The sequence below is a fragment of the Micromys minutus genome, assembly GCF_963924665.1.
Source record: "Micromys minutus genome assembly, contig: SUPER_22_unloc_1, whole genome shotgun sequence".
In the NCBI taxonomy this organism is placed as follows: Eukaryota; Metazoa; Chordata; class Mammalia; order Rodentia; family Muridae; genus Micromys; species Micromys minutus.
The window spans coordinates 2,467,355-2,488,212 of NW_027667990.1; the positions used below are offsets into that span (position 1 = coordinate 2,467,355).

General features: G+C 40.4%; 1 protein-coding gene across 1 annotated transcript; it reads left to right on the plus strand.

Annotated features, from left to right (window-relative positions):
• Nucleotides 1-4,576: 4,576 nt before the first annotated feature.
• LOC308435389 (putative sperm motility kinase W) lies at nucleotides 4,577-20,164 on the plus strand (the record flags this gene model as incomplete). The annotated part of the gene is made up of 2 exons (XM_080942642.1): nucleotides 4,577-4,636; nucleotides 18,821-20,164. 2 exons carry the CDS (start codon nucleotides 4,577-4,579, stop codon nucleotides 20,162-20,164), a joined length of 1,404 nt encoding a protein of 467 aa, XP_080798768.1.
• Between the last annotated feature and the right edge of the window lie 694 nt (nucleotides 20,165-20,858).

A 20,858-nucleotide genomic window follows, 5' to 3' on the forward strand; every position in this document is an offset into this window, starting at 1 on the left:
ATGTAATATTTTCTGTTGAATCTATTTTAACTTTTCTCTTACACATTTTAGCTTCTCAGGTTCTTTGGCAGAAAGACACAGCAAACAGGTTATCTTGCTCATATGTCTGCCTTCCATCCTAAAACACACATATAATTGAGTCTGTGTAGGATGCTCTCCATAGGGTTATCTATCATTTCAACCTAGCTCAGTTGCCAGAGGAACATCTGTCAAGAGTGAAAATGGGCATTTCTTCCTCATCTGCACTGAGCCCCAGAGGTGCAATGTCATTGCAGCACTGAAACCATCCCATCTTCATGGCATCTCTGTTGTGCTATTTGACATTTAGGCAACTTGAGCAGCTTAGGCACACCATGGACAACAATAAAATCAAGAAGGGACCTTGTGTTTCCCTGATGATAAGTTTCCCTAGCAGCATCTCACACTAGCAACACGGAACCGTTGTTCAAATCACATCAAAATTTCTACACACAAGGCACATGTTAACCATCTCTATAGCCATGTGACCTTCACATTTTCTCAGCTGCCCTGAGTGGTGCTTATTCCCCTGCCTCAGATTGTAGAACAAGAGGCCTGAAGAGACTTACACATTGTTTAAGGTGACACAACTTTTGAGTAAATGACCAGACCCATCAGCACATCATTCCACACCCTTAAGTATCATGCCCTCTGTCAGTTATGCTCTGGATCAACCCCTGTAATGTGTAGTCTCTCCCTGGCAAAGATCCACTGCCTATTTCTTGCCGTTTGGTGGTGAGTCTGTTTTTCATATCCTGTGATTCTTTCCTTCTCAGTGTAGACTAACATTTTCTCTCTGTGATCCTTTTCTTTCTGTGTTTCTCTTCTGAAGCTGAACATGTCCACCTCATAGAAATTTTCTGTATAGTTCTGGAACTTTTTATCAAAGCAGTGTTATGCTCATGGGAGCTAGCACATCCTGTTGTAGACTTAGGGGTTATGTTTTGGGTTATGACTATGGGCAGCATGCAAATATTTTTTTAAACACAAGCTATGGCAGTTCTGTCATGATTTTCTATATCCATCTGTTTTGGGGCATGTTTCATCATTTAATAAAGAAAATATTTTCTCTGGTATCCAATTTGGTAAAGACACATTTGGCATGAGAACCTACCAAGAAATTTTTAAGCACCAAGTAAAATTTGGGCCCATGGCCTCCTGGGAAATGCTTGTATCTCATGATCCATCTATTTTTCTCTAGGAATCTCATTATCTGGCATGTTCCATGATGTCCTGAAGAATGGGTGACTGAGGTGAAGGCTTTTCTTGTAGCACTGTTTTAAACCATGTCTGTTCATGACTGGTAGAATGGATGAGTAAGCAATGGCATCTCCATGCATGGGAAATATTATAAAAACTGAAAAATATGTGGATGATTCACATGTACTAATAAGAATTGGTTCATCTTGAACTGTATATGCTAAATTAAAAAATGTAAAAGAAAGTGCTACAAATTCCTATCTTCAAGTAAAGCAAGGAGGAACTTTCTATTTGTGTATTTGCATAGGTGGGTTCAAAACTGATTAGCTTTATTCTTTAGACTTGTGTTGTTATGAAATTATGTCAATTTTATTGATATAATTAAAGTATTATTCAAATATTCAAGGCGCCATTCTCATGGATTTTCTTAATTAAACATGACAATGAAATATTTACTCTCAGGAACCTGAAAAAGTTTTAAATAGGTGCAATGCAGAAGAAACACTGGGTTAAGAAGCCTCTGTTACCTTGTTTAACTTCCTGGATTCTCCATGGCTTCTCAACAAAATGAGGGGTTTTCTGTCATATATACAATTCCTAGGAGTTCCTTGAGGTTGATCACCAGGCACTGTAGTGTGTGTGTGTGTGTGTGTGTGTGTGTGTGTGCATGTGTGTGTGTCTGTGTATGTGTGAGTGTGCATGTGTGTGTGCATGTGTATATGTGTGTGTTTGTGTGTGTGTGTATTGGTGGGAAGAAGAACCTGGGCAGGACAGGAATGGTTTGGGTTTTTGAACCTATGAAACCAACACAAGGTACATAGCTCTTCCTCAAGATGCACTTCCTTATTATTCTTTTTTGTATTTTTATTATTTTAATTAAAAAAATTTATTTTAAATCAGAGATAAATGTACAGATTTTTAAAAGCATTTTGACATAACTAATATGAATACTTTTTTGTCAGTACTTAATTCTTTTAGAAGTTTGATAGTATGCATTCAAATCTTATTAGTTACCATAAGCATTAAACACATGTAGAACAGAACAGAACATGGGAGCAGCAGAGTTTTCTAGCTGTATATAGATTAAACATAATGATTCTTAATACAAAAATTGTTACAAGGCTAAACCTTTAGCTCTTGAATTATTAATGTTTTAAGGTCCTGGTATACTGCATCTTAAAGGGTGCTTTACACCAATTTTTTTTCCTAAGAAGGAATGAGGATTTCAATTATGGCCTATGGTTGTTTTTTTTTTTTTCTTTTTTGTTTGTTTGTTGAGATTCATATGGTCTGTGACTTGTTTCTGGGGTATTCAGAACTTTCTGGGCTAGTATCTAATTATTAGTGACTGCATGTTATGTCTGTTCTTTTTTGAACTGGGTTACCTCAGGATAATATTCTCTAGATGAATCCATTTTCCTAGGAGTTTCGTGAAGACATTGTTTCTAATAGCTGAGTGGTATGCCATTGTGTAAATATACCACAACTTTTTATCCATTCATCTAGTGAAGGACAACTGGGTACTTTCTACTTTCTGGCTATTATAAACAGGCTGCTATGAACATGGTGGAGCATGTGTCCTGACTGTATGTTGGAGTGTCTCTGGGATATATGCCCAGTAGTGGAATAACTGGGTCTTCAGGTAGGACTATGACCAATTTTCTGAGGAACCAACAGACTGATTTCCAGACAGGTTGTTTCAGCTTACAACCCCACCAACAGTGGAAGAGTGTTACTCTTTCACCATCATCCTTTCCATTATCTGCTGTCAGGGGTCTCGCCCTACTGTGGGCTGCAGGGGCAAGTCCTTTGTGAGCTCTGCCCAGCCCTCTCAGCACCAAGGTCACTCACAGTGCAATATCGCCAGGCTTATATCCTCTCACTTCTGAATAGAGGCACAGAATATATAGTTGTCATACCAAATTCATAGGACATAGAAGGCCAATATGGTATGGCCTGTAGAAGTCTCACTTGAAATAGTCTGTGAATTTTTCTCATTCATATTTGGTGAATGATGGAGTTTCTGAATATCTTTTAGCAGGTGCCAACTCTGGGGCAGCTGTAAAAGTCAGTACATGAGGGATTTTAGTTCATAAGAGATGGGACATTGAACTTTGTGGATCCCTGTGAGGATGTTGTCCTGAAGTTCACCTTGTGTGTTCCCTTGGATGTTTCAGTCCTGCATTGAGAGTAATAGGATTATCATAGGAGGTGAAGGGAGAGGAGGACCTTGGAAAGAGAGGAGGCAAAGGAAATGAGGAGTTAGAATGAGGTCCTGGAGGAGATGGGAGAAAGGTGTAGAACATCAGAACATCAAAAAATATGTAGCTAGGGAGGGGGAGTGTTGAGGAATTGGAAATAGCCACTGGAGGGCCTCAGACAACAGGAAAATGAGAGGCTCCTAGGACTCAGTGGGAAGGATTTTAGCCGAAATATGCAGAGATGATGGAGATAGGACCTTTAGAGAACTCCTGCAGTAGATAGACATGGCCCCCAATCAAGGGATGGGCCACCCATCTCAAATATTTTAACCCTGAAATATTCCTATCCAAAGAAAGAGTAAGGACAAAAAATGGAGCAGAAACTATAGGAAGGGCCATCCAGGGTCTTTCATACCTGTGAATCCATCCTGTCTGCAGACATTAACGTGATGCTGTTGCCTTTAACTAGAGGTGTTTTCTGACAGTGACTGGTTGGGCTGTTCCTTGGAAGGTCTGGAAAGCAATTTAGATGTAGATGCTTGAAGCTAACCTTCAGACTGAAATCAGGGACACCGGTGGGGAAGCTATCAGTAGGACTAGAGCAGGAAAGGGGATTGCAATGGAAGGAAGAACAACATCAGCTGACCAGATGACCCAGTGCTCCCAGAGACTAATTATACTTAAAAGTATCATGGGAAATGAAGTCCCAAGCTAGCAGAGAAAATGGCCGACATATATTCAACATCTCTAAGCATCTGGTGGCCTTTTTATTCTCCCTGTTCTGTCCTCCAAGATTAAAAAATTGATTTCCTGGACATAAGCTTCAAGTGTATCCCCTCTTATCTTTCCATGCCTCAGTAAACTAGGAAATCTGCCAGTATAAATCTGGCCTGACTTGACTCTGCCTTATAGGGAAACTTTCACAAAAGCAGACAAAATGGCTCCAGAAAAGGCAGGTGGGTCTAATCTCAGAAAAGGCACAAAGCTGCCTTTTGGTACAGCCTTTTGAAGCCACACAGAAATTGGAACCCAAGCCCGGCATGATTGTGAGAATCATGGGTATGAGTCATCCTCTTACTTCCTGAAAATACATTCCTACCCACTAATCCGTGTTCCATCCATCTAGAGGTTTTATGGCACTCTGGATATTGATATTGATGTACTACTTGGTAGAGCTGTTTGAGCTCCGAGATCCAACCATGCTCAAGATCAGGAGAGTAAGCAATAATTTCCTATTTCTCTCTATACAGAGACATATAAAGAGGGATTTCAAATAATCCACCCAAATCTTACAGGCCCAAAATATTCCATATGGTTACTGACCTTATACCACGCATTAGATGCCAAACCCAGTTTCCCCAGGCCAGCAGACAATAGGATAGAAAACCTATAGTCCAGTTCATCATCAGAGAATGTGATCCTTTCACTCATTTTCTGTTCAAACACAGATTAGAGCCAAGCCCCCTCTCAGATGTTTTTCTGAACAAGTGAAGCATTATTTGGGATAAACAACATAAAGAGCCCTGAGCCAAAACTGTGAGTCATACAACTGTTCACAAACTGACAGACACAGGTAATCTCAGGTTCCAGCCTCACATCCATTTCATACTTGAAATATCTTATCAGTACCTACTCTACGTGACTTCCTGTCTTGGGAGTTAGAATATCTGAGGTAAAAGTCTGGTATCCCACCCAGTAAAAGAATTCTAATAACTAGGTTTTAAACCTCAGATGTTTTTGGCAAAGCCTTAATATTAAGCATTATTTGGGAAGCTATAGAGAATCCCCTGGTCAGTGAGCGACATTTGGTAGATAGAGGACCTGTGAGAATTCTTTCCATGCCAAGTCAACAAGGGGAGGAACCATAGCGAAAGCTACCAGTAGCACTGTCCACGTCAATATTCAGAGGCCCACAGACCTTCTCCTTGACAAACATGTCAGCCTTCCAGTCTTGTGCACATATACCTAGGAGAAGAAGCACTCCATCCTTCCAGGTCTCATGTTGCATGATGTTCAAATAATGGGGCTTGTCTTTTCCACCTGCAGCAGCTAAAGAGATATTCACTAAGAGGTACCATGGCTCCAATACAAGCTGAAAACAAACTGCTATTCCCATCTGGATGAGCTGAGCTACAAGGTCGAGCAGCTAGAACTTAAGTGACATGCCCTGGGGAAGAAGGTAGAATGTATCTTTCCCCCAGAATGCTTCATGGCTAGACAACTTGTCTGCACCCAGTGCAGCATCACAAAGACACTGCCTTATGTCTCCCCATCTAGGTTGAGGGAATTTGATGGCCACAGTTCCTCTGTCCTCTCAAAGAGGCTCTGTCAAGTTAATGTCTGGCAGCAGGCTGGCTAGGCCAAAGTTAACAGTACTAGATATGCTGCTATTCCAAAAAAAGTGCCTGATTATTTGAGCATTGTAAATCCATCGCTGTTGCTACAGAGAAAGGCCCACTCAACAAGCAATTACACCCTCTGTAGTGTCAGTGTCATAGGACCAGTCATCCATCTGTCCTATTTCTTGCCTGGTATCTATGGCTTCTCAATCTGAGGTCTATTTTATTATTTCTTTGCTTTTCTCTTTCACACTCATGGTTGTTTTAAACCTTTTGAACAATCTCCAGTTTTCAGGACCTACTTAGATGCTCAAACTGTTTAAACCTTTGAAGATTCATTCCCAAGAGCTGAGGCCAACCTCACAATAAAAGCAACATTTTGAGCCCCCCAAAAATTCTATTTTGATCTGGACAAACATTTTCTGGGGCCTCATAATCCTGGTAAGTATTGGGCATAAATCCAGGTTAAAAACAAGCCTGGGGAATGGTGAAAATACACTCTTTTTTTGCGGCTTCACTCTCTGGTTTAAAACAAGACAAATACCAAAAAGTCATAGTTGGGAAGCAGAACTCACCATGCAGGAGGGAGGAATGTCAGTGTTACCAAGTGGGGCTAAAACCAGGTACAAGTTTTGTTTTTTCCTGAGCGATATGACTATCCAAAGTTAGTAAGACCCCTGAGAAAAAGGGCAACTTTAAGTTAGCTGTGTTCTGGGCAAGTATGAGTGGTCTTGCACAAGAAAGCTACTCTTCAAAAGAGAAAAACTGGTCAGTATAGCTGGTTTAGCCTAGTCATAAGGTTCAAAATCATCAGTGGGGTATCTGACTGCAAAACAAGGACAATCTGTTTCAAACAAGGTCTGGAGATTTTCCTGCTAAAAAGAATCATCATATGCATGCTGTCCAGGAAAACTCCCCATGGGGTATGTCAGGTACTGCACAAGAGTGCCTTGTGGCATTCTTTATAGCCATCTGCAAGAGCTCCAATGATAAACCATATTCACAGTTGGGGAGAGTGTGTGCCCTCAGTCAGAGAAAGTGTGGGAGAGGTGGCGCTGCCACCTGTTGCCAATCTAGTGCTGTGGAAAAGAAATAGACACCCTGCTCAGTCCTTGTACCTCACCACCTATGGCAAGGACAAGACTTGATTCTGGTGTGACTAGAGCAAGAGAGCTGCCCCTGCCACTCACTTCCTACAACACTGGGGAGTTCAGGCCCCGGATCGTGCTCGGGAAGTTCATCAGAGCTAGCCCTGTACATAAAGATTGTGTATGAGCAGCCCCCAAGGGTCTTGCTTCTTGTATACTATGCAATAGTAAAGATGAGGGAGAGACCCCTCTCTGCTCATTCATCCACTGACATCTATGGCAGGCAGGAGAGATGGCCCTGTGGTCACTGTCAAGGAACATCCATGTCCTCCTTAACTGCAATACTTGAAACACTGGGACTGGCACCTCACATAGGCAGTAGGGTAGAGCTCTCCCTCTTTGCAAGGAATACTGCATAGGCACTGCCATTGAAGGGGGCTAGAGCTCACAACATGACAAACTCAGAAAATTCTCATGCACAGATCCAGGCATTTGAATTGTCCCACACCAATATCTAGATCATTGGTGAACTACTGTAGTACATGAAGTGGCCAGTTCTACACGTCCAGAACTCCAGGATTTATATAATATAGATAATCTCCATGACAATAAGATACCAGAGAAGAGTCCCATTGAAATTCCAGTGTTGGCAGTTTAGCTGAAATAGCATACAATGCCAAACAGGCATCATAATGAAAATGTGCAGGCAAAAATGTGTGGAGCAAATGGTGACATACTACAGCTTCCACAGAAAAATACTGAACCTGAGATTGAAGAACGTGGGTGAGGGTGAAGAATGGACCAGGGAGGAATGGAAGTTAGGAGGATTGTGGCATGTGGAGGGACATTCACTCACTCACTCACTCACACACTCACACACATGCAAACACACACACACACACACACACACACACACACACACACAAAGAGAGAGAGACATACACCAAAATATTATAATGTCAACCAGGATAAAGCTCAGACATCTTTGGGATGAGAGCTAGAAAGACTGTAAATGCCACAGTTGTAGTTAACATCAAGGACACCACCAAGTTGTTAGAAGTAGAAACACACAGTGATGGTTACAGCATGCATGAGAGCTAAGCAAGCTCACCAGGAAGAATCTCATGAATAGGGAACTGAGGACTTGGACAAGAAATCCAATTACAAGGTGAGAAATGGCTGGCACTTGACAGGGGATAGGAAAGGGAAAGTCTTTTCTTTGATGCAATCCCTGAGAGGGCAATGATCCCCAACCCAGACTTCATGACTTAGGTTTATTGGGTAATAAAATATGGACCTGAGAGAAAGACAAGAAGAAACATGATGAGGAGGTAAGGAATGAGGAAAGGAGCAGGAGGAGGAACTAACAGGAAGGTGAGGGAGAGGAAGAATATGAATATGAAGAGGAGAAGTATAGGAAAGGGTGCTGAAGAGGAAGACCACACAACTTGTCAGAGTTGAGTGGTATCAGGTATGTGTCTTCTGTATCCTTTGCCTGAGAGATTGAAATATTCTTTTCTGCAGTGAATTAACCTGGAAGGGAAACAATGCCAAATAGCTCCAGGAAGTTCCTGAAACTGACCAGATTCTTTAGATCTCTTCTTTTCAGGATGTAATCAACCCAAAGCCCTCAGAGTCTCTCTCACACACCAAGGAACAAAGACAACTGAAACCAGACCACCTCTTGCCATGCTGCCTGGAAAAAGTTTAAACAAACTGCTACTTGTAACAGGTACTCATCTACCTATTAAGCTACTCTCAGACTGTGAAGTGTGCTCCAAGTTCCCAGCTTTAGTAAGCTTGTAACCCATTCAGGGACTAGCTTTGATGATGATTCTGTCTTTGATTCTCTCTTCCATTGAGTCACCTTCCACTCCATATTCCTTGGAATAATTGTCATTGCATCACAAAGCTAGACTTTGTGGTATCTATACTATGTTCTTTGTTTCCTATATGCAGTGGGTAGATTTATGTTTTGCATATTCACAGGGAATGTTTTGAAGGGAACAACACACAGGAGGAATAGAGAATGCTCACTACAGGAACAGGATTAAACTGAGACCACAAATGCACACTTAAACACGCATGTTTTTCACTGTTGATTTAAAGTGGCTAATTTCTGACTCACTCAGGCAAAGCAGCAAATAATCAATATCTCAGATTTTCAACAGGAAAAGATTACAATGGGTAGAATACACTGGATTGTTGTTACTGGGCATGGCAAATAGGTGAGTTAAAAGCGGATTCTGATTGCTGAAGTTCAATTCTATGATAACTGGACCTGGGTAGGAGCCTCAGAAAGAAGACAGAGTGAAATAAGCTAATGGAATTGGTTGCTAAACTAAAGAATGGAATGTAAGGATTTAACAAGAGAGGAGAAATTAGTAAAGGCACAGCCCACCAGAAACATATTTGTCATGCTGGGACTGGAATTCAAGAACCCCCTCTGGTTATGTCACAAAACAGAGGATGTTGGGTAGGAATGCCAATGCATTTTTGGTAACACTTGGAAGAAGGGGAGATGAATATGTTTGAGACATGCCCTTTGAACTTTTAAATATTAACCAAATTATTGTTTACTAAGAAAACAGAACAATGAATGCTGGTAATGTGGTAGACAACAGGGCCTTAGACACTGGTAATGCTAATGTGAGCTGGTCTAGTGACTGTGTGAATCAGGATGCAGGTTTCTCAGAACACACAGATTGTCAATATGACCTAGCTGTACTACTCTATGGTATATAATGGATGCCAACATAGCACAGAGGTAGGTATTGCATATCATTGCTCACTACACTACGAAGTATGACACCAAACAATTGAAACCAGACACCCATCTCCAGAGCTGTGGACAAATGAAATATAGTACACATACAAGATGGGATTAGCAGAAGTCATTATCTGGACAATGGAAGCAGTCATGGAAAATCACATTAAGTATATCAAACTAGCCACAGTCCTGAATTCTATATGAACATATTAAGTCATCATACATACATAAAGGTGACGTAATCTTGTGTAATATGGAGACAATGGAACCAATGTGATGGGAAGTGGGTGACAAAGGGAGGTGAGTGAGGTAAAAAAGAAATATACTCCACAATATTCACGTGCAAAACCTTTTCTGAACATTTGTGGGCAAAAGAAATGGTTAAGTTTTTAAGAGCTATCATTGTTCTAATAAAATACCTGAGTTTAGCTCCTAACCAAATGTTGACTAAAGATCCAAGTCATGCATCAGGCCATCCATGAACCCTACATTGTAAGAATTTGAGAGACACCTCAAGAGTGAAAAATACTGTCTGCTCATGCCAACGACCTGGGTTGCAGTATCAGCACACAAGTAGTGACTCGCAATCATCAGTGACTCCCGTGTAAAAGAGGAAACTTCCTCAGAACAAGTAAAATGGGACTGCTGGTTGATCCATCAATATGAAGCAGGGATACTCAGTCATACAGGCTCATTGCTGCACTGTTTACTATAGCTCAGAAAAGAAATAAGCTAGGAAGAGCTCCAACACATGAGTGGGAAGAGGAAATCAGAAACTTGCCCTGTACATTTGTCCCTATTAGTATAAAGTACTTTGTTGTGGCTCTAACAAAGCAAGGAAAGATCTGTATGACAAGAACTTCAAGTGTCTGAAGAAAGAAATTGACGAAGATCTCAGAAGAAGAAAAGATCTTCCATGCTCATGGACTGAAAGGATCCACATAATAAAAAGTGCATGATCTTGATACACAAACAGGCAGGAAGATCCGTGGAATAGTGTTGAAGGTCCAGAAATGAATCCACATACATATATTCAGTGGATTTTAGACAAAGGAGTTAAAATCATCCAAAGGAAAGCATTTTCAATAAATGGTGCTGTTTAACTGAAGGTCAGCATGTAGAAGAATGCAACTATCCTCATCCAAATTTCAAGTTCAAGTGGGTAGAAGACTTCCACATAAAGAAGATACACTAAAACTGATAAAAAGGAATTGGGCAAGACCCTGAAACACATGAACATGGGGGAGGATTCCATTAACTGAATACCAATGGCTTATCCTATAAAATCAAGAATTAAGAAATTGGACCTCATAAAATTGCATCACTTCTGTAAGGCAAAGAATGTCAATAAAACAAAACAGCAATCAACAGATTGGGAAAGGGTCTTCACCAATCCTTCACCCAATCGAGGCTAATATCTAATATATACAAAGAACTCAAGAAATTAGATTTCAGGGAACAAAATAATCCTAGTAGAAATGGGATGCAGAGGTAAACAAAAAATTTTCAACTGAGGAATAAAAAATGGCTGAGAAGCACCTAAGGATGATTCAACATTCCTAGTCATCAGGGAAATGCAAATGAAAACAACACTGAGATTCCACTTCACTCCAGTCAGAATAATTAAGATGAAAAAAAAATCAGGTGACAGCAGATGCTAGCAATGATGTGGAGAAAGATGAATACTCCATAATTGCTGGTTAAATTTGAAGCTGCTACAAGCACTCTGGAAATCCCTCTGGTGGTTCCTCAGAAATTTGGCCATAGTACTACATGAGGATCCAACTATACCACTCCTAGAAATATACCCAAAAGATGCAGAAACGTTTAACAAGATTATGATCTCCACTACAATCACAGAAGCCTTATTTATAATAACCAGAAGGTGGAAAGAACCCAGATGTTATTCAACAGGAATAAAGACAGAAAATATGGTACATTTGCACAATGGAATACTACTCAGCTCTTAAAAACTATGACTACATGAAATTCTTAGGAAAATGGATGGAACTAGAAAACATCATCCTGAGTGAGGTACCCCATTCACAAATGAACATCCATGGTATGTACTCACCAATTAATAAATATTAGTTCAAAAGCTTGGGATACCCAAGAAACAATTCCCATACCATATGAAGCTCAAGAAGAAGAAAGACCAAAATGTGGATCCATCAGTCCCTTTCAGAAGAGAGAAGAAATACTCACAGGACGAATGACATTGACCAAAATGGGAGCAGGGCCTGAAAGAAAGGTCACACTGAGACTGCTACATCTCGAGATCTATCCTATATGCAGCCACCAAAATCAGTCACTATTGTTGAAGTCAAGACATGCTTGATGATAGAAGCCTGATAGGTATGTCTCCAGGGATAAGGATGATTGCAGTTAATCATTGAATTGTACAAGGAGACCTAATGGAGGAATTAGAGAAAGGTTAGAGAAAGGACTGAAGTAGCTGAAGCGATTTACAGCCCCATAAAAAAAAAAAAACAAAAAAAAAAACAGTATCAACTAACTAGACCCACCCCCAGAGCTCCCATGTACCAAACAACAAACCAATGAGTACACATGGAGGGATCCATGGATCAAGTGACATATTTAGCATAAGATGGCATTGACTGGCACCAATAGAAGAAGAAGCCCATGGTCCTGTCTGTGAAGGCACCTTTTTGCCAGTGTGGTTGAGGTGGGATTGTGTGATTGGGATTGGGAGCACTTTTACAGAAGCATGTGAGGGGGTTACAATGAGCCTCCAGGGGACAGGATAAGAGAACAGGGAAAGGGGATAACATTTGTACTGTAAAGACATAAAATATCCAATAAAATTGTCTATGAAGAAAATCGGGACCAATGGTTTGAAAATGTGAAATTCTTATGAAAATGGATGCATCTAGAGAACATCATCCTGAATGAGGTAACCCAGTCACAAAAGAAGTAACATAATATGCAGTCACTGATAATTAGATACTAACCCCAGAAAGCTCTGAACACCCCAGAAATAACCCACAGACTATATGAAATTAAAGGAAAAAAAAGAAGAGGAAAAACCTTTATGCTTAATCTTTACACACCGGGAAAACTTTGACTATTTCCAGGTTACATCTGGTTTTACAGGTACTTTATGCTCATTGTAATTACTAAGATTGTAATGCATCCTATCAAATCTTTAAAAAAAATCAAGTACAGAAAAAAATGTATTCTCATACTTTTATGCATAAATGCTTAAAATCTGTACATTTGTCTTTGATTTGTAAAATAAAGTTGTAAAAGAACAGAAAATATGTTCATAATAAAGAAGAGAGTAAGATACAGAAGGAATAAACTCACCATATATACATGTGCATATATTTTCAAAGAAAAAAAAGAAAGAAAACAGGGTTGGGGAAATGACTATGTGGTTAAGAGCTCTCATTGCTCTTGTGGAAGACCTATGATTGGCTCCTTTGAACATATTGTCTTAGTCAGGGTTTATCACCTGCACAAACATCATGACCAAGAAGCAAGTTGGGGAGGAAGGGGGTTTATTCAGCTTACACTTCCATATCACTGTTCATCACCAAAGGAAGTCAGGACTGGCACTAAAGCAGGTCTTGAGGTCAAGAGTTCTACAAGCACTAATTGATCTTTGTTAGATTTTTCTGTAGGTGAGAGGTAATGTGGACAAGAAGGGGAGTACCTAGGAAAAAGCCATAGGACTGACATGTCCTCCTCTTAACCTGTTTGCTTTCTAGTAGTCAATGTTTCTTTTATTCCTGCCCATTAAGGCAGGAACTTATGTTTTTTCTTTACTTTTTAATTTTTTTTTTAATTTTCACTTGGCATCAATGAGTGTTTTCCTTGCCTACATGATGGCAAGCCATTCCAGCCCTTGGTATGTGAGGACAATAGAGGAATGTCTTCATCCACTGGACCTGGAGATTAAAGATGTTGTTAGCCACAATGTAGGGCCTGGAACCACCATGTGAGTCCTGTGAAAGAGCATCCTGTCTTTCAACTGCATTGTCTTGCTAGCACACCCATATCATCTTATAGGAATAAATTGAAATTCAAGATTAACTTATCGGTTATCTCTGTCCATTTTGATTAAATATATTCTTCCTGCATGGACAAATGCTTGTTCAGTGGATGAAATGTAGCCCCTATGAAAGATCCCCGCTTAGCAACAATAACGCCATTTCTTCAAGGCTGTGCACACAGGGCGGGCCAGGTCATGGACCCAGGTGGCCAAACAAGATACTGATGGGCAGCCAGCTTGCAACAGACAGAGAACAGAAAGCCCCCAAATAAGCCCTATAAGGCAACTGCTCTCAGAGAAGCCCAAAGCAGCTATTCTCAGAAAAACTGCAGCCCCAGCTGACACCAGGAGCAGTGTCTTTGGAACCGTGTCCTTAGACTCACTCCTTGACCACATTTAAACTAACCAATTAGAACCCTGTAACTATGCTTCTGCTTCTGTCCCTCACATCTGCCCCACAAGCACTATGAAAAGAAAACTGTCCCTTTGTCCGGCGTGCCTGTCCTCCAAATAGGCTGTCACCCACGGACACCTGTATGGGAGCAATAAACCCTCTTGTGACTTGCATCCAGTGGTCTCAGCTGGTTCTTGGGTCCTGGGGCCTCCTCAGGTAAAGGTCCTCTAGATGAGGGTCTTTTACCTAGTTTGCTCCATAGAATCTCATGGGACAGTGTGATTTCTCACCATGCCACACAGATTGGCATAAAATTAAAAATATATAAAGTGCTTATTTACAGAACTTTACACTAAATGTCTATTCCTTTGTTTCCAAAACATTATATTTAGTTCTCCCTCTCGTTCACTTTCTGACTCTCTCTGGCTGTGTCTATGACTCTTTTTTAAGCTATTCATGAAAGTGCAGGCAAGAATGACAACCAGTGGAGGGCAGTAGGTCATCCTAAAGCTGGAATGACCAGTGATGATTAATCCTGGGACAGGAGATCTGGAAACCAAAATAAGATCATCTCCACTAACAGAAATGATCTTTCCAGGAGCCCTTTCTCTAGATGGTCCTACCCTGCTTCAAGAGAATCTATTGATGAACAGCACTATACTGTGGAGAGAGTTGTGTCAGGAACTTCTTCACAAAAATAACTATTTAGGCTCTGACTACATACTTCGTACATCTTTAGCATGGGAGGCTGGAGAGAGACATTAACAAAAAAAGAGAAAAAAAGAAAGAAAAAAACACTCCCTGAACATTGATGCCCCAAACCAAAGTATTCCACACTCATAAAAGAAACTTTACTGAAGGTCAAAACACACATTGAATCTCACACAATAATACTGGGAGACTTAAATACCTCACTCTCATTAATGTCCAGGACTTTGATACAGAAATTAAACAGAGATACCATGAAACTAAGAGAGGTCATGAACCGAATAGATTTAACAAGTGTCTACAGAACATTTCAACCTAAAACCAAAAGAAATATCTCCCTCTTATCTGGCCATGGTTTCTGTTTAAAAATTGACCATATGATTGGTCACAAAACAAGCCTCAAACAATACAAGTTTATTGAAACAGTCCAGTGCATCCTATGAGATCACCACTGACAAATACTAGATATCAAGAATAATGAAAATACCAGAAAAACCCACATATCTATGGAAACGGAACAACTCTCTACTCTGTGGTAAATTGGCCAGAGAAAAAATAATGAAAGAAATTATAGACTTACTGAAATTTAATGAAACTGATGACCCAGCATACCTACACTTATGGGACATAATGAAAACAGAGCTAAGAGGAAAATTAATAGAAATATGTACCTTGGTAAAGAAATCAGAGAGATCTTAAGCTAGCAATTTAACAGCACATCTGAAAACTCTTGAACAAAAGGAAGCTAACACACACAAGAGTAGTAGATGCCAGGAAATAGTCAAACACAGGGCCAGAACCAACCAAATAGCAACAAAGAGAATGAAACAAAGAATCAACAAAACCAAAAACTGTTTCTTTGAGAACAACAAGAGAGATAAATCCCTAGCCTAACTTAAGGACCCAAAGAAGGTATCCAAATTAACAAAATCAGAAATGAAAAGAGTAACACAAGAAACCCAGAAAATTCAAATACATCATCAGATCCTAAAACAAAAGTCTGTACTAAACAAAATTGGAAAATCTAGATGAAATATATTATTTTCACGACTGCAAGTTCCAAAGTTAAATCAAGAGCAGATAAGCTATATAAACAGTCCCATATCCCCTAAGGAATAGAAGAAGGTATTAAAAACATCCCAACTCAAAAAGCCCAACAGAGATGGCTTTAGAGCAGAATTCTACCAGTCCTACAAGAAAGACCTAACATCAACACTCCATGTGTTCCATAAAAAAGAATTCCAGAAAATAGAATCATTCCTTAAAGTAGAATTAGAAGGAACAATACCTAATTCATTCTATGAAAGCATGATTACTCTGATACCTAAACCACACAAAGACCCAACAAAGGAAGAAAACTTCAGACCAATTCTGATTATGAATGTTGTTCCAATAATACACATTACTATTCTTACAAACTCAATCCAAGAAAACATCTCAAGCACCATTTACCATAATCGATCAATTAGCCCTAATCCTAGGGATGTAAGAGTCATTCAATATATGAAAATATATTAAATTATCCCACTACATACATGAACCAAAGGAAAAAAATTACATGGTTCTCTCCCTAGATGCTGAAAATGCATTTGACAAAATACTGCAGGCATTCATGTTAAAAGTACTAGAAAGACCGAGAATTGAAAGCACAAACTGAAACATAATAAAAGCAACATAGAGCAAAGCAACAGGCCAGATCAAATAACATGGAGAGATACATGAAGCAATCCCAATAAGATGAATGAGAAGTCAACAAGACCCACTCTCCTGTATCTATCCAAAAAGGCCTCAATCTTCTACCTAGAGCAATAAGACAACAAAATGGAATCAAGGGGATACAACTTGTCAGATAAGTAGTCAGGGTATCACTATTTGCCAATGATATGATAGTATAGATAAGCAACTTAGAAAATTCTACCAGAAAACCTCTATATCCCATAAAGAACTTCAGCAACGTGATAAAATTAACTAAAATAAATATGCATCCTTCCTCTCTACAAATGAGAAATTTGTTCAGAGAGAAACTAGGGAAACAACACATTTCACAATAGTCAGAAATATATAAAATATATTGGGGGTAAAATAACCAAATAAGTAAAAGATCCTTAGGACAAGAACTTCAATTTGCTCAAAAAGAAAATCAAAGAAGACCTCAGAAAAATTAGAACTCTCTCATATTCATGGCTTGATATAGTTAACACATAAATATATATACACAGACACACAGAGACAAAGACAGACACAGACACACACAGACACAGGCACAGACACAGACACAGACCCAGACACAGGAACAGGCACAGGCACAGGCACCAAAACAGACACAGACACAGACACAGACACAGGCACAGACACAGACAGACACAGACACAAGAAGGCAAAGAAGTAGAAAGTGGAGCCTCAAGGCAACTCTGCTTCTAAACGCAAAGTTTTCAGGAAGATAAAAAAGCCCTTGGGAAGAAAGCAGCCACTGCTAAAACCAGAGATACAAACAAAGGAGCTTTCTGATCAAGAGGCAACCATTCCTGAGACCAAAGGAAAGAATAAAGGGAAGGAAGCCAATAGAAATGTGGGATAGAAAATCCTCAGGCTGAGGAATGGACTCTGCCATTCTAAAACAAACTCAAACTCAGTGAAGCTCACAGTGAAGAAAGTAATAGTGAGACAGAAAGGGAAATACCCATGGTCATCTATGGCACACACCCATCTTCTCTGATAAAAAGGAGGAGGTCAAGGAGCTGCTGCCTAACACATTCATAAAGCACGATGTCCAGTCTGTACATGGCTACATTACAAAGAAGCCAAAGGAAATCACACTGAAGGGTGTTTCAATGGCAATTTTCGAGTCTTGGTGGCAACCACTGGTACTGCCTAAGGTAGACATGGTGGTTCAGAGCTGTTCATCAAAGAATGTGGAGTCTTGTCGAGGACCAGCGGAGACCCAGAGATACAAGCCTGAGGAGAAGGGGTTCTGACTAGCCAGGGGGCAGAGAAATCTCTGCAGAGAGCACACAGAAAGTGCGCCCCTGCCCTGCCTGATCCAGGGACCAGGAATCCATCATTGGGAAGGAACTCTGGAAGAATATCTAGATGGCAGAGGTAAGCAGGATGGCAGCCATGGTGCTTTCAGGGGACAGCATTGTGGATGCAGGAACTATCAGAAACACAGGCAGGAACAGTGAAGAGGAGGAGGAACTTCAGACAAAGTTCAGAGGAAGAATGGGAGGTTGCAACAAAAGAAACAGATTCCAGAACAAAGGCAAGAAGAAGAGTTTTAGTAAAGTAGTAGAGGCAAGAAGAAACTGTTCCCACTGGGGAGCCCAGGGCCCTTCCTGCTCTGAGTCCCAGTGCTTCCTTCCTGTTTGATCATTGCACTTTGATTGGGCCTCCTTATTTGCAGAGGGAGGCTTCTGAACTGTCCAAGCACTCATCATAAACTGTCTTTATTTTGGAAAGTGATAGGAATAAATAAATTAATCAATAAATATCCTGAAGAGGACTAAACAAGGGCTCTCTTATTGGACCTTCAGTACACCTCCCAGGTGCTGCTCCTCTAACTGGAGGCTCATGAGCCTAAAGAGCTGGAGGGTGCAGAGCTGACCAAAGCTCTCTCTCTGGCTGCAGCTTTAAAACACTTCCCTGGTGCAGCAGATGCCCTCTGCAGCCTGTAACTTCTAAACAAGTAAATATCTGTCTTTTGATCTGCTGAAGAAGATGATAGAGGATAGTCTCATTTTCATGAAAGTGGAAATAACCCTGTGGCTCAGAGTGGAAACAGCCACACTGCAGGATAACCCTATCTCCATGGTGAAGTTCATGCTCTGACCTCACAAAGAACCACTGTGATAGAAGAATGAATGTCCTCAGTATAAGACTGTGGACTAGCCTGTGAGTTTTGTCCAGATAGAGCAGGAAGCTGATTTGGGTGACCTGTGGGACTCGTTCAGAGTTGACTAGATTGTTCATTTTCAGGTTGTATTATCTCACAACCTCTGTGCACCAGAGCACAGGGAACAGCCTCATGGACAGCAATTTAAAAACAGAGACTTTGAGAAGTCAGTATAATGTGGGTTTCTTACTTGGCCAGGGTTCATTTGGCACTGTGAAATTGGCCTGGCACCTGAAAACCAAGGCTCTGGTTGCCATCAAAACGGTACAGATTAGCGAGAAGAACATCAGGTGGATCCAGACAGAAAGAGCAATATTGGAGACACTACAACATCCTTACATCATTCGCCTTTTCCAAGTCTTAGAAACAGCAAGTAACATACATTTTATATTGGAATATGTCCCAGGAGGAAACTTATTTGAAATAGTAAGAGACCAAGGCCAACTGTCGGAGGAGGAGGCAAAAAAAACATTTGGACAGATAGTTTCGGGAATAAAATTCTGCCACCAACGAGATATTGTACACGGAGATATCAAGCCGGATAACATAGTAAGAGATGCTAAAGGTAATATCAAAATAATAGACTTTGGCCTAGCCAGGAGATGCAGACCTGGGAAATTAATGAAAGTGCCACGTGGAGCCAGAATATATTTTGCCCCAGAGCTTATATTAAGGGAGCCCTACGAGGGAAAGAAGGCGGATGTGTGGAGTTTGGGCGTGCTGCTCTTTTTTATTACAGCAGGGTTCTTCCCGTTTAGAGGAGAGACCATCAAAGAGATCAGTAAAAATATTTTAACAGGGACCTATGCTGTTCCACGTTTACTCTCTAGACAACTGGAGAACCTGATCCACCAAGTCCTCACGGTTCCCCCAGAGATGAGGCCTTCCATCGAAGAAATTGAAAACCATCCATGGGTGAGGAAGTGCGAAATAACCATCTCGACCAAGATAGACCCAGACTTCAAAATCATTGATATGCTGTGTGACATGGGATACAATGCCATCCAGATTTTGAATTCCCTGCACAAAAAGAAATACGATGCACCAATGGGTGCATATCTAACATTAAAAGCACATGTAGACCTAGGGCATAAGCATGGATCTCCCTCTTCAGCCAAGGCTGTGGATCCCTGTCCTACACCATCCACATCCCCAACACATACTCTTCCCCTAAAGAGAAGGGCCAGTGAGCCAAACTTTGGCCTCCTCCACATCAGGCCCTCAGAAGAGCAGGGGCCTGTTCCACTGAAACCATCGGGACACAAGTTGGCCAGGAGTGTGTCCCTGCCTCCCATTGCTCTGCATTACCCCTGTAAGCAGAGCAGAGCTTCTAGCAGTGTCCCACATTCAAGAGCAGTGGCTGGCCCATGTGTGTGTAACAACGTATTAGAAATCGAAACACTCCCGACTACTTCACAAGACTCTGAAATTGAAATAAAATCTCCCTGTCAGAAGATTGGGCGACTGAAGAAATTTCGTAGGTGGATACGGAATTGCTTCTCCAACATCTGCTGCTTTCCCTGTGCACGAAGGAAAAAATGACAACATCCATTCTCCAAAAAAATGGCTCCCCTGGAAGAGATAGTGAGAAAAACCCGATGAGAAGGTAAGCAAGTTTGCCAGGTGGGGATGCATCTCAGCTCTGAATTTTATTGTCTCTGTTTTATTCATGTCTTCTTATTAGAAAAAAATCAAAAAGATGTATTTTTTGGAGTCTGTCGGGATGACAAGATTTCTTTCTTTCTCTTTTTTATTTGCAATTGATTTTCAGGTCTTTTAAAAAATAAACAAACTTATTTTAAAAAAAAACAGATAAATATACAGATTTTCAAAGCATTTGTGCATAAAACTATATGAAAATATTTTTTCAGTACTTAATTGATTTTTATAGGTTTGATAGTACTCTAAATTTACTAGCTATGATAAGCATAAAATACATATAAAATAAATGTAATATGGAAATGTCGAAGTTTTCTTGATATGTAAAGATTAAACATAATGATTTTTAAATAACAAGGATTGCCACAAGGCTGCATTCTTAGCTCTTGAATTATTAATGCTTTAGGGTCTAGAGGTTTACCACACTCTTAGGGGGTGCTATAAGCTTATTTTCAGAAATTATTTCTATCCCAGCTGGATTAAACCCTGATACTTAACATCTGAGGAAAAAACCTTTTTGGAGAATGCCTAGGTGGGATCTAAGGCAACTGAACTAGCAGTAACCATCAAGTGTCTG